The 15,587-nt window shown below is 35.1% G+C and overlaps 1 protein-coding gene across 2 annotated transcripts in view; it reads left to right on the forward strand.

Annotated features, from left to right (window-relative positions):
- The window catches only part of WDFY4 (WDFY family member 4), a 371,719-nt gene that overhangs the window by 113,981 nt on the left and 242,151 nt on the right, over positions 1-15,587 (forward strand). For both annotated transcript variants that reach the window (XM_056800705.1, XM_007478602.3), the window contains exons 19-21: positions 4,928-5,106; positions 10,651-10,882; positions 12,310-12,455. In XM_056800705.1, the coding sequence (XP_056656683.1) occupies positions 4,928-5,106; positions 10,651-10,882; positions 12,310-12,455 (557 nt within the window). The remainder of the gene's footprint in view (positions 1-4,927; positions 5,107-10,650; positions 10,883-12,309; positions 12,456-15,587) is intronic.

Here is a 15,587-nt window from a genome sequence, read left to right on the forward strand (position 1 = left end):
CATAAATCTTTCTAGGTTTTTCTGAAACCATCTTGCTCATCATTTCTCATAACACAACTTTTACATCATTGTCATACACCACAAATTGTTCAGTCATTCCTAATTTGATGGCCATCCTCTTGATTCCCAAATCTTTGCTACCATAAAGAGATACTATAAATATTTTTGTACAAATAGGTCCTTTCACCTCTTCTTTAATCTCTTTTGGATACAGACCTAATAGTAGTATTGCTGTATAAAAGGGTCGTCATAGTTTTATAGTCTTTTGGACACAGTCCCAAATTATTCTCCATAATAGTTAAATCAGTTTACAACTCCATTAGCACGTTTTTGTCCCAATTTTTCTACATCTATTCCAGCATTTGTGATTTTCTTTTTGTTTCAGATTGTCCAATATGATAAATATGAGGTGGTATTTCAGAGTTGTTTTAATTTGTGTTTCTCGAATCACTAGTGATTTAGAGCATTTTTTCACGTCTATTAATAGCTTTGATTTCTTCTTCTGAAAACTGCCTATTAATATCCCTTGTTCATTTGTCAACTATGGAATGGCTATTATTTTTATAAATTTAACTTAGTTCCCTATTTGTTTAAGAAATGAGGCCTTCATGAGAGAAATTTGTTAGATTTTTTCCTAGTTTCCAATTTTCTTCTAGTTTTAGCTGCATTCATTTTGTTTGTACAAAAGCTTTTTTATTTCCTGTAATCAAAATTATCTATTCTACTTCCCATGATCCTTTCTATCTCTTGTTTTATCATAAACTTGTCCTTTTTCCATAGATCTAGATGGTATATAATTTTTTAACTTTTAAGTTTATTTATTTATTTAATTTAGAATATTTTTTACATGGTTGCATGAATCATGTTCTTTCCCTTCCCTCTTCTCCCCTCCCTCCCATTGGCTGGTATGTTTTTTCATGGTCCCCTAATATACTTACTTTTACAATTAAAATCATTAATTAATCTTTGCTACATTAAAATCCCCAGGTATCTTTCTCCTTCCTTTCCCTTCTCATACTAGAGAAGGCATCTTTTGGCAAAAAAAAATTATATATAAAACTATGTCTGGATTATTTCTATTTTTCAGTTATGATATCATGCTTTATATCTAAATTATTTGCCTATTCTGACTTTTTGTAAGTATATGATGCAAAATGTTGATTTATGTCCAGTTTCTGCCAAACTGCAGTTTTCCCATCAATGTTTGTCAAATGTTGTTATTATCATGATAGTTTGAATATTTGGGTTTATCAAACACAGTGTTGTTATGGCTACTTATTATTATAAATTATACATTATGTTCTACTTCTATTTCTTAGAACCAGATTTTGATGATTGCTACTTTGTGATATAATTTTAAATCTAGTATTTCTAAGCTACTTTCCTTCATTTTTTTCTTTTTATTGATTCCCTTGACATTCTTGACCTTTTGTTCTTTCAGATGAATTCTATTTAAATAATTCTTTGGTAGTTTATTGGCATGGTACTGAATAAATAAATTAAGTAGAATTGATACAAATAATTTCTTTAAAAGAAAGAAAAGAAGACTTTTTTATTGTCTGTGGTCCTAGAGCTTGTGTCCATTACCCCTCCTCTACAAAACCTTCCTCATTACTTTCCTCCACCCCTCAACTCCTTCCTTCTAGCTAAAAAACATTTTCTTCCCCAGTCCAACTTTTTTGAAGTATTTTGTCCAACTCTTTTCCTTTTTGCCTTTTTTGCCACTATGACATTTTTCCTATGGAATTTTGTGGGACACAAAGAATATTTCTTTCTGTGCATGTTGAACATGGGTTCAAATCCTGTCAGATACTTCCAAACTACACGGACCTTAGTGTTTCAGGTATTCTGGCAGTAAAATGAGAATGACTGAGAAGATTTATTTCTAATATGTTGAAATATTTCTGTTCTTGAGTTTTGAATTGAGGCTCTGATTTGTCCTTCAGAACTCTTTACTCACAGCAAATTCAAAGAATGTCCCTCCCTAAAAGTTTCTCCCATTATAGAGTGATAGAAAAATTAGATTTTAGGTCAGGTATATCTGCCAGTTGTAAAATAGAGTGCTTGAATCTTGCATTGAAAAGTATTGAAAAAAGTCACTTGCCACATGTAAAACCCAGTGAAATTGTACACTGACTATGGGAGGAGAGGAGGGAAAGAACATGAATCATGTAAACATGGAAAATTTTTCTTAATTAATCAATAAAATTAAATTAAAAAGAAAAGAAAATATTAAAAATTAAAAGAAAAAAGTCACTTGCAACTGGGCAAAACTTAATTTCTCCTTCTAGATATTGGGATCATAGGACCAGATATGTGATTTTTTCATCATCAATCAAGAAAGTAGAGTGGGACTGAGAGAATGATGGATCATCTCCTCATTGGCTTTTCACCAATTAGAGATATCTTGGGATGTCTAGTGGAAGGCTGAAAATTGAGCTTCCAAAATAGTATTTAATGATCCAGATGGCAGAATGTCTTTCTCTTTGATCCATGAGAGGCATCATTGATCAATTAACTTATTGGTTATTGTTGGCCTAATCAATAAATTAATTTTCTTGCCCAGAATCCAGTTTCAGAATTTTTAATCATCACGTAATGAAAATACCTTCCTCAAAGTTTTACGAGAGTCTAACAGGATAACTGACATAAAGAGACGTGTAAATTTCAGCTTTTATTATTATTAATGTTACTTGGCCATTATTGAAATAGCCTTTGGCTTATGTCTGGATATCACCAAACATCAAGAGAAAAACTAAAAGTTTTAGTCACACATTCTAATTTGTTGTGCTCATATAGCAATAGAGCTTTGAAGTGCTAACTAAAAGTGCCTAATTTTACCTTCTATAACACTTAATAATACCATAGAATACTTGGGTAATGCCTTTAGTCTCCTGTTCAGATTCTAAGAGTGAATATCATTCAAGATAGCATGAAATTATGTGACATGGACGACCTCTTATTCACGTCTTCCCTGCCTCCATTTTGGATTACTATATTATTTAATTTTTTCCATGTTACTCTTCATGTGTACTGAATTGTTCAGCATTCAATAGTTAATATACAGAAGCCTATTGAATGTGGCAGGAGTCATCTTCGCCATAGCTAAACAAGGATAGTAAATGGAAATATTAGATAAAGATCCATGCTAATTGTACTCTTTTGGGTTCTCTTCCTGTTCCCGGGCCAGATAGAACTTTACATCATTTGTTAAAAGATCCTCTTTCCACTTAATGCTAGTTGTCCAGGGCAAGAATAAAGCACATTTCCATTGCCCTTTGGTCTGTCTGTACCAATTTAATAGTCTCCATAGCTGACAGTCCATCACATTTAACTATAAATCACCTTGTTCTGCTTTTCCTGTTATTAAGACTTGAACATTGACTGCTACAAACATAAAATCATCTTCCCCAATGCAGGATTACCTCATACAAAACCAAGGAATTTTCACTGGATGAATATCAGTGTAGGTCCTAAATCATAGATTTATAGGCAGAAAGACCATATCTCATCAACTGAGGAGTCATTCCATCAGGACTGTCTATAATTATCATTCAATATGCATTGAATTCTGTGTATTGTGTCCTGTGTATGTCCCCTTATATATATACAATCTTACAAATGTATGTGTATATTTTTTTAATGTATCTTCATCAAATCTGACCTTAGACACTTCCTAGTTGTGTGATACTTTGGGGGTGACTTTACCTGCATTGCCTAGGTCTTACAGATCTGCCTTGGATCCAATAAAGTATTAATTTTAAGATGAAAGTAAGGGTTTATTTAATTTTTTGATTGTACCTATAATTTGATCCATTTATCAGTCCAGTACATAGTAGGTGCTTAATAAATGTTTATAGAGAGTTGCTGAAAAGGCACTTTTATCAATACAAATTATCACCTTGTCTTCAGCCTGTAGTTATAGTGAGTTGCCTGGACACAACATAGGTTCAGTTTCCTGCCCAGTGCTACACAACCAACATGTGTCAGAGACCACGTCTTTCTCAGATTTTCTGACTCTGACACTATCAATTATTATTCTACCTCTTTTGTGTGTGCATAGGTATATGTGTATATATATATATGTGTGTGTGTGTGTATGTAAAATTAAATTATAATCTCTAATAATAAAAAATATTATATTTTATGATGTTTATTAGAGATCATTAATAATCAAGGAATAAAAAGGATACAAAATAAAGACTATGTACCCATGGTTGGTCAGCCAATTTCAAAATTTCCCCACCTTACCACCATCACCGCTGATGCTACATCATGCCAAAAAGAAAGGAGGAGCCTCAATGCCCAGTCCCTTTATCCTCTGTCTACAGGAAGTACGTAATGACAGGAAGTCAGTAGGATCTCAGGATATGTAGCTCCTTTTTTTAGGGTAACATATTTTTAATTATACATACATGCATCTCATTCAGGAGACATGAAGAATTTTTTTCTCCCCTTTTTGCTTTCTCCCTACTTGATTTCTTAAACAACAGGAATGAAATGAGCAACAACTCTATTACTTCCAGTGAGATAAAGGACCTTTATCTAGCCCTTGTCTGCCTTCTGTCTTGCCATTCCCTCCTCAGGACCTTTGTAGCATGAGGACTTCTAAGTCTTGCTATTGGCCTCACCACAGCACCCTTAGATCTTCCAGACCTTTCCATTTGTTTTATATCTGAACTTTCTTTTATATGTTCTCTCTACCAATTAGAGTGTGAGATCCTTGGAGCAGGAATTGTCTTCCTCTTTCTATTTTTATTTCTTGTTATCTCTGGTGAGTAGAGCACTTGGCATATAGTATGTTTTTAATAAATGCTTTTTCATATAGTCAAAAACCCACAAAAGACATATATATGTGTATGTTTCTGCATATATAAATGAAGAGCTTGCCCTTGCTCTTATATATTTTCATTCCTATTTACTACAGATGTTATGGAGCCTGAAGACATACATGAACCCTCTGCTGGAAGTCGACTCCAGTTCCATTGTGGCAATCTGCTGTCAAGTGGGCAATGGCACCATTTGGCTGTTGTTGTCAGTAAGGAAATGAAGAGAAATTGTGCAGTTTCCACTTATATCAATGGACAGCTCATTGGATCTGCAAAGGTAGACTGAAATGAAATAAGGCTAAATTCCTAATGATAGTGTAAAGATCTTTCTTTACTGACATTTAGGCAGCGATCTTTGCTTTAGTGATGAATCCTAGTGTTCTTATTGATTTTCATTCTGGAGATATCTGCATTTAATTTATTGAAGGAGATGGCATCGATAGAAATCAATGTACCTGCCTTGGGAAAGGTCTGATGAGCTCAGTTTTAAGAAAGAATTTGTACAGAAAGGAGAAACACTCAGTGAAGGTAAATATGGAAGAGTGGCTCTGCCTGACCTGTAAGACTGTTATCATCATAGATGAAGCTTGAACTGAGTTTCCTAATAGATTCTAAGGGCAAAAACAGTGGTGGGTATTGGGGTTTTTGAGGGGGCTTTTAAAGCTAAGCTTGGAGCCAGAAAAAGATCAAGGAAAGAGTAGGCTCACTGCTTGGAGATAGTGATGCCGCATGGGCTCATGACTTATCAGAGGTGACAGAATCATAGATGTGGCAGGTTTTATCTAAGATACCTTTGCTGCTTAGCCTTAGTTGGGGACTCAGGTAGAGAAGCTGCTATGATAAAATTTGTTTTGAATATTTAATTAATTATTACATATATATATTTATATACATATAATTATTATAAAATAATAATTAATATTTGAACAATCAGATTAAATTTCATAAAGCATCAATTCCCCTTTAACTGAAGGGAAATTACTTCTTACATTTGACTTCTTAATCTCCTGTGGATTCCTCTGGCTTTGAGTTGTCCAATAAACACAATGCTTAGTTCAACAATTAGTTTACCCTTAAGTTGTTGGATCTTCACAGACATCCAAGAACCTATTTAGTCTAGATTTTTAGATTCTATTTTCTCTCCTCCTACTTTGACTTTGCCTCTTCTGTCCCTCCTGAGGGTTATCTTTTACTTCTATGCCCTTCCTCACCTCTCAGTAATTTATAGTCCTTTAGGACTATATATACTCTTTTAAGAGTAATTCTTAACTGGAAATCTGCAGTAATTTTTTTTTCATATATAAGTAACTGTTTAAATACAATTGGTTTCCTTTGCAATTTTTATATCTCAAATTATATATTATCTCTCAAATTATATATATTATATATAATAGGATAATATATTCTATATTACATGTATGATATATTCTATATTATATACAGGCAATATATTCCATATTACACATGTACACACGTGTATATGTTTATATATATATATATATATATATATATATATATATATATATATATATATATATATATCAGGTAGGTAGTACAAAAGATAGAGCACTGGGCCTGCAGTCAGGAAGATCTGAATTCAAATCCATCTCCAGACACGTAATAGCTCTGTGACTCTGAGCAAGTCAATTAACCCTGTTTGCCTCATTTTCCTCATCTGTAAAATGAGCTAGAGAAGGAAATGACAAACCTCTCTAGTATCTTTGTGAAGAAAACCCCAAGTGGGATCATGAAGAGTTGGACAGAACTGAAACAACTACACAACAACAAAAAAATATATATGTATACACACACACACACATATATATATATACATGCATACATTATGTATGTGTATGCATATATATGTGTGTGTATTATTTTATGCATTCAAAATATTATTCTGAGAATGGGTCTATAAGCTTCCCTACACTGACAAAGGCCTCTATGCCCCCCCAAAAAAGTTAAGAGTCCACATTCTAGACAGTTACCAGTGCCATTAAATCTTACCTAACTATGGTTGCATAGTTGCTATGTCAGAGGCAAGAATAAGTCTGTTATTCATTATTTTCTGCTGCCTCTTATGTGAAAACTGAAAAAATAAAATAAATAAGAAAACATCCACAAACATCTAGCAACATGAAACAAATCCAAGTCTAAAATCCAAAAATTACATTTGAAATAATGAAAAATTATAGATATGGGAAAAGAATTACTGTTGTCAGTCTTGGAAGAGGCAGCATAATGTATAGCGAAACCAGGAAGATTCAGGTATGAGAACCATCTCTGACATACTGGCTATGTGACCCAGAGCAAGTAACTCCTTGTCAGTGTCCTAGACTCTTCTTTCAGATTTTAAGCAACAGAGATGGTGCCAAACTTCAGAAGTAAAAGGAAATTCATTATTTGAGAGTTTCCTATATCAATAAAAGCACAGGTCCAGTTCCTCTCCCCATCTTAACTTTTGACAATTATAAAGAGCAGGAGATATATCAGAAAAACCTAAATGGGAAAATATCTGGTATTTGAAATAGGGAACAAGTACTTTCAAGAAACTACATACCAGTGACCTTGATATTAATCTCTGGAAAAATTCTAACAAGGATCATTAATTAATTAAGTAATTTGTAAGAATTAAGAAAATGAAGCAATAATGACTAGGATCTATCACCAACATTCACTGAGAATAAGTCCTATCCTAGGCATCTCACTTCCTTTTTAACAGGGTTATAAAATAGCTAGATGAGGCAAATAATAATTAGTGATATTTATATTTTGTCTTTTTTTATTTGCAAAATACATTATATACATTATCTCAGATTTTTACAGTGATCCAGTGAGGTATACATTACAAACATTATCACCCCAATCTTACAGATGAGGAACTGAGGCTCTGAGAGATAAAGGAATTTTCCCATGGTCATAAACTGGTATCTGAGGCAATATTTGAATCAAAGTTCCTTCTAAGTAGAGATTCAGAACTGTACACCTCTACCATGCCAAAGCCATAGATAGATTTATTTATATAATTATATTTCAGTGAAATATTTTACCAGTTTTCATATTATTTCTGCAAACTTAATCACAGTGCATATCACATAGTAGGCATTTAAATGTTTATTGCATTGAACTGAAACAAGATAGGATCATTTGATTATATAATTAAACTGAAAAAGGCCTTAACTTCTACCTACTTTATTATTCCCATGCTATTCACTCTTTTCCCCCTGACTCATAACCTCACTTTGCTGGTCCTATTGATTACAAGACAGTCTCTTACTCATATTTTTCTTGACCTCTGTCTCAAACAATATATAAATTTGAGCCCTAAGCATCTTGGGATAGTCAACTGGAATGTGAATATCTCTACCACTCTGTTCTGTCCACTGTGGACACTGAGGCAACATGTTCTCTCTCTCTCTCTCTCTCTCTCTCTCTCTCTCTCTCTCTCTCTCTCTCTCTCTCTCTCCCTATCTCTCTCTCTCTCTCTCTCTCTCCATCTCACTGAGTCTTTCCATCTCTCTCTCTCTCTCTCTCTCTCTCTCTCTCTCTCTCTCTCTCTCTCTCTCTCTCTCTCTCTCTCTCTTTCTCTCTCTCTCTCTCTCCATCTCACTGAGTCTCTCCATCTCCCTATCTCTGTCTCTCTCTGTCTCTGTCTCGCTGTCTCTCTCTGTCTCTCTATCTCTTTCTCTCTCTGTTTTTGTCTCTGTCTAGACTCTCTGCAGCTATTCTACTCCTCCCTTTGGTAGTAACAAGACAGTTGTTTTTTTTTTTTTAGAATTGATACAAAGTGTTTATTCCAGGACAGAAGAATGGTAAGAACTAGGAAATGGGGTTAAGGGACTTGCCCAGGGTCACACAACTAGAAAGTGAACAAGACAGTTTTTAAAAAGATATCACTGCGTGGGCTGATGATTTTCATCTAAACTCCCTTGCACTACAATTTATTTATAGCTACATAGGACCTGCTAGACTGAACTCCATTAGAAGAGTGTTCGTGGAACCAGGATCCACACATTGAGGAAGATGATTAATGAAAGGAAATACAATTGAACAAGGATATCTATTTAGTCTTATATTTAGGATTGAAGAAAAATTGGAAAAAGATAGGATCTGGAATAGAAGGACCTAGATTGCCAATGGCAGGAGATGGGGGAAAAAATACTATTAGAAGCAGATGTTGAAACTCAAAAAACTATAGCTGTCTGGGCCATTATATATAGGGGAAGAGAGTTCTACTTACTTATGCCCTAAGGGTACCATAGGATCAGGATCATAGTGTTAGAATTGGGATGTTTGGGAGGTGTGGATAAGATAGCACCTCTGGTATGAGGGCTTGTTGGGTCCTTTTCGGGACTGCTCATCCACTTTTGTTCTTTACCTGTTGTACAACCTTCACCCACTGCTCCAAGAAGCTAAAACATACATATTGGCCATATCCTGATAAAACTGTCTTGGTAGTCAAGTTCAACTATGTTGAGGGTAACCAAGAAGCCTCAAATTTGTCTATAAGTTAGGGGGAAGTCTACCCCAAGCAGGTGAAGACTTCCCCCAGGGAAATAGGCAAATGGGAATAATTTGTTCCATTGGTCATGAAGGTACCTGAAACAGGCACTATGGAGCACCTAGAGCTTGGCCATATATCAAAGAAGCCAAGAACATGCACTGTATGTCAGGCCATTACCAGGCATCTTGACTTTTATCCTGCCACTGAATTTCACTGGCTTTGGAAGAGAGTGAGACTGATGATTTTGTGCAACTTTGCCCCACCTAAATCCCATCCACATGCAAGTCAAGATACTAACCAGTTATGTCATTGGTCCCCTACAGTAGAACTAGGAGTTAACTTCAAAAATTGTCTAGTTCCCCACCCTCCCTCAATTTACAGATGAGGAATTTGCTTCCTTGAAAGAAGTGACTTGTCTAAGGTCACACAGGTGATGTTATAGAGTTAGGAATCACACTTAGGTTCTCTTTTTCCAGCACTTTTCTTCTCAGAAATCACTATTTTAGAACACAGTACAATCTTTAGCATTCATATTGATGGATGCCAAGTCATTGAAACACGATTACATTATGTTCTTTACATTTTAAGAAGATAAGAAAATGTGTGATCCATCTTAGTAAGATTTCTGTAAAAAATAGTTTAAAGTTTAAATAAAAAGTAATGTTCTTAAAACTAAGCTAGCTGGGAAATTCATCTATCAGAAATGACTTTTTGAAGTGTTCTGGGTAACTGTGGTGCTAATGAGAGAAGAGAGAAGGCATTAATGAAAAGAAAATGAGAAAAGAGAAAACAAGAAATATGTGGAAGATTTGTAAAGTTCCTTCTAGCTTAAGGTCCTATGAACATGGCTGCTGTGACAACTTATTTTGCTTGACTAAATATATTAGTTACAAGGGTATTGTTGATACTTTTTTTCCATTAGGGAATGGGGAGCCGGGGGGCGGGAATAAGTGCTTATTAATTCAAAAATAAAATTTCTTTTGAATAAAATCTTGTTAGTTACTTAAGAGTAAAGGTTATAGGAGTACAAGAAGTTAAAGATCAATGTGGTCTGGAGTACTTAGGGAAGACTTATTGGGCAAGTTTTAACAAGTTAGGTCCTAAAGGATGAGTCTCAGTTCATTGAAGGTATTTAATAAATATTTTTAATTCATTTATTCCTCATTATTTTTAGGTGAGTATACTAGACTCTCCAAAGCATTCTCAAGTAGTAGTGCGTGTTTGAAAAATTGGTCGTTTTCACCTGGGAAAATTAAGTGCCAATGGAAGAAATTCTCTCAGAGAGTTCTGTAACATAAAGTACTCATTTTTTTTCAGATGCTGTACATCCAGACTTTACCAGGCTCTTTCCTTTCAATGGATCCTTCATCTTTTATTGATGTCTATGGATATATAGGTACCCCGCAAGTCTGGAAACAGAAATCATCTTTAATATGGCGTCTTGGCCCTGCCTACTTGCTTGAGGAAGCACTTTCAAAGGAAACTCTAGAAGTTATTAACAAACTTGGCCCAAGATACTGTGGCAACTTCCAAGCTGTGAAGTTCCAGGGTATGCTACATTTTGATCTATGGGGCATTTGCTGCCTCTTATTATTTTTTAAATTGACATACAGTTATTTATATTGTATTTATGAAGAATGAACTTAATGTGGGTGAGTCATTAAGGAAGACCTTTGTAATTGGAACATTACATATTTACAACGCAACACAAAAAGGAACAGAAAAGGAAATGGTAATATCCCATGGATTTCAAATATATAGCATCACATAATGGAGTGGTATAATACATCGGCAGAGAGAGAATGGACAAGCAGGAGAGCGATAAATAAGTTACATTCCTTTTAATGAAGAAGCTTTTTAACTAAAGTATGCTGTTATCTTCAATTATTAAACAGGCAGACAAAACATCCACATTTTCCTTATTGATTGCTGGCTGTTCAAGTAGGGAGAACATCTCTCTATGCGCTAGAAAGTCGTGGGGGTCAAATCCCTTCTGGAAAGATGCAGAAATAAATCTACCTCCTAAAACCCTACTATCCAGTGAAGGGAGGCTCTTTCCTTCATCTCAAATAATGTAGAAAGATTTTTCTATAAAGATGGTCTGTTGATTTATCTGACCTTCTGGCATATAGATCTTCTATTACCAGGTCTATCTGAATTTCTTTTCTTATACCCAAAGGTATTAGCATTTAGAGGAATGCAGATTAAAAATCCAGGCTGGTACACTGTGGTCTGACAATAATTTTTTTGGGGGGGAAACTCCCGTTTTCTTGCTATGTTTGTTTGGTAACAAGAGCAAATTTCACACTCAAAAATGTCATCCAAAAATTTCCCATTTCACCATGGATAGACTGATAATTGATTTTAAGAGGAGCCATTGTCATGTCTACAAATCTCATTGTCTTCAGTTTATGTTACTGAGGTCACCCGACATGTTCATTACTTGCACTTTGCATTTTGGGAGGTAGCTCCACATCCTAGAAAGTTTTAAATAGCAAAGTCATTCTTATGTGACTTTTCCCCGCAAGTTATTTTAGATAACCAGAATGCCCAAGACTAGCAATATATGGGAATGAGGTGACCTCTTTGTCTTTTTGTTATGAATTTGGCATGTGCCAATAGAATTTTTCCATCTCTGTCGCTTCATTTCTAATCTGTAAAATGAAACTAACAGAGGAAGTACAGGATAGTAGAAACCACACAGGAATTGAAGTTTGAAGATGTGGGTTCCAATCCTAGCTCTGATACTATACCTACGTGATGTTAGACAAGACACTTCAACTCTTTATTCCTCAGTTCTTCATCTATAAAATGAGGAGCTTAGACTAGATGACCTCTAGGAACCTTTCTGTCTCTAAATCTAGGATCCTGGGACAATAATTAATATCATAAAATCAGGAAAGTGATCACCAATCAGTCTACAAGCACAACCTATGGCTTGAGAGCATTATGATGATGTTGAGTGTTTTGTTTTAGGTGAGGATATTGGCTGTGAAGCCACGACCCTTGTCGTTGAGGAACGAGTTTCCTTTGGACTTAACGTAGCTAGTTCATCCTTGACAAATGTGACAGAGATCAAGAATGTTTATAATGAAGTTGATAGTCGCCTGATTGCCAAAGAGGTAACCTTTTTTAATCTTCATTCTTACCTTTTTGTCTAATTCTTAGTACCTGTATCATCATTTTGGACAGATAGGTGACACAGTGGATAGTTCTGGACCCAGGAGTAGGGAACACTGATATTCCAAAGTTCAAATCTAGCCTCCAACACTTACTAGCTGTGTCACCCTGGGTAAGCCACTTGCCTCTGTTTGCCTCATTTACCTCATCTGTAAAATAAGCTATAGAAGGGAATGGCAAATTTCTCCAGTATTTTTATCAAGAAAACCCCAAATAGAACCAAAAAGAGATGGACACAATTGAACAATGTTACTATTTTATATTCTTCTCGAGTTTTTATTTTTATAATATTGAGACTACATATTTACATATATGTACCTAAATATACAAATATCAGGAATAAAATGAGGAAAAGGTGGACATTTTAAGTGCTGATGCTATGTCTGATATTGCATAAAGACAAAAGTGAAACTGTACCTATCTAATAATTACATCCTATTGGTAGAAATGAAGGATTCACATTTGGGTGGAATCAAAATATGCTAAATACAAAGTAATTCTAGTGTGAGAGTGGAGAAATGAGGAGAGGAGCCACCATATGCTAGAGGATCAAGAAAAGGTCCTTTACAGGTGAAGGTGGTTGAGCTGAGTTTTGAAGGAATATATAAGCATTCTAAAATGTATAAGTTAGAAGGGATGATCCCTTCAGGCATGGGGACAGCCTTCCACAGGTATGGAGATGGGAGACAGAATATGATATGTGAAGGACATCATGAAGGCCATTTTGGCTGGACCAGGGGGTGTGTGAAGAACAGTAACAGTCGGGAAACTTAAGGTGAAGCTAGAATGTAAACTAATTTAAATCCCAAATAGTAGAATTTGAGTTTGATCCTGGAGGTAATAAGAAGTCATTGGAACTTCTGTAGAAGGGAAATGAGCAGATCCATATTTCAGGACTTTCACTTTGCAGCTCAATGGAGGATGGATTAGAGAAGTTAAAAACTGGATTAAATAAGACCAATGAGGAGCCTATTTTAATAGTTCTGATAGGTGATAGTGGTTTGATCCCTGCTGCTAGTTCTGGGGGTAGAAAAAAGGGGACACATTTGAGAGATGTAAATTTAGAAACAATAAGATTTGACAAGTGATTGGATATGTGGAATTTAAAGCCTGGCTTTGAATTCTGGGAAGGAGAGAAAGAATAATTGAGAATGACCCAGAGGAAGCAAACCTGGGTGACTGGAAGGATGTATGCTTCACAGAGGCAAGATAGGAAAGAAATGAGTTTGAGAAGAAAGGTAATGAGATCTGTTTTTGACAATTTGAATTTGAGATGACTTTGTGCCATCTTGTTCAAAATGACTAATAGACTGTCCCTGGTGCAAGACTGGAGTCCAGGAAAGAGATCGGGAAAATCAAGAAATCAGTGGTAACTTTGGAGAGAACAGTTTCAGTTGAATGATGAGGTCAGAAGTCAGGCTCTGAGGAATTAAGAAGTGAGAGAAAAGATGGAGAAAAGGATAGACATATGGAGTCTGATGCTTCTTTGTAAGTACTTAGATTCTATTGACAAACCTGGTAGATATGGATAGAGATATTTTTTCTACATTCATTCATTTAAAATTATTTTGAAAAGATTTTCAGATGATTTCAACTAATAGGCATTTCCTCTTATTTTCATTTGAATTTTCAAAGATGAATTACAATGTTCATAAAAATCCTATATCAACAAAAATTTACTCAGACTTAATGAGTGAAAAATTATTCTCTAATGGTTATATTCCCTGTCATTTTGCCTCTTGTTTCTGGTCTTTAAAAATCAACATCATTTTAATAATATCTTAACTTCCAAGGCCATGGAAATGAAAATCTAAAGGAACAACAATTCAAATGATGTCTTTATTGCTATCATTCCAAAATAGTGGTTTAAAATTATTCAAAGATTAGATCATTTCTATTCTAATCTCACTGAATTTGGGTTAGATTTAGTTTTAGCTCCAATGTTGGGTCACCTCTGAGAAATGATACTGGACCCAGATCAGCCTTAGTCCAAAGAACCTCAGACAAAAGAGATGAGTTATGGAACTATGGAAAAGGATTCCTTTATTATATTTAGTCTTAAGTCAATTAACATAAAAAGTAATCTGTAAGAATCATTTTGTCTCTTTTCTCTCTGATGATCTCCATTATCGATAGTAGCAAGGAGAGCATTTGATCTATTTTTGTATTTCTACCCTAAATTCATGATAGGATGGACCAGTCTTTGGTGAATAGTGGAATGAGGAAGGAAGGGGACCCAGTGGATAGAATATCAGGCCCAGACACCAAAAGACCTTCTATCTCTCCATGGATTCCTTAATATCTGCCTATAAACACATACAGATATCCACTGTCATTTAAAGTCAGTTCTTAAATCAGCTGCCATTCATTAAGCACTCCATTTGCCTGGAATTATTTTTGATACATTTAAATACAAAAGTAAGACCAATCCCTACCTGTAAGGAACTTACACTCTAAAGAGAGGGATTCAATATATTAATAGCTCTAAAAATCAAGTCACAAAACTAAATACTCCATAATTAAGTACTAGCAATATGGAGTTCAAGAAAGGCAAAAAAGGAGTATTTCCAATCTACAACTGCTGTGGGCAGGGCTTGGATTTTTTAAAACTCTAAGTCCAACTCCCTGTCCACTTTACCACACTACCTATACAGTGCTTGCAAACATCACTTCCAACATGAGACCTTTCCAGTTCCTCTTAATTGCTATTCCTTCCAGAAAATTATTGTCAGTTGTGTCTGACTCTTCATGACTAACTTGGAGTTTTCTTGGCAAAGATACTGCAGTGATTTGGCATTTCCTTCTTTAGTTCATTTGACAGATGAGGAAACTGAGGCAAATAGAGGTAAGTGACTTGCCCAGGATCACATAGCTAGCAAGTGTCTGAAGTCATATTTGATCTTGGATCTTTCTGGCACCAGTCCTTGCATACTATCCACTGTGCCACCTCCAGAAAATTAAAATGTAAGTGTCCTCCCTTCCCAAGAAACTCCTAAGTTCCTTGAAGGCAGCACCTAGGATTTATTTCTATTTCCCCAGTGTATAAAACACTGCTTGGCATATAGAACACGTAT

The sequence above is a fragment of the Monodelphis domestica genome, chromosome 1 (assembly GCF_027887165.1).
Source record: "Monodelphis domestica isolate mMonDom1 chromosome 1, mMonDom1.pri, whole genome shotgun sequence".
Lineage (NCBI taxonomy): Eukaryota > Metazoa > Chordata > Mammalia > Didelphimorphia > Didelphidae > Monodelphis > Monodelphis domestica.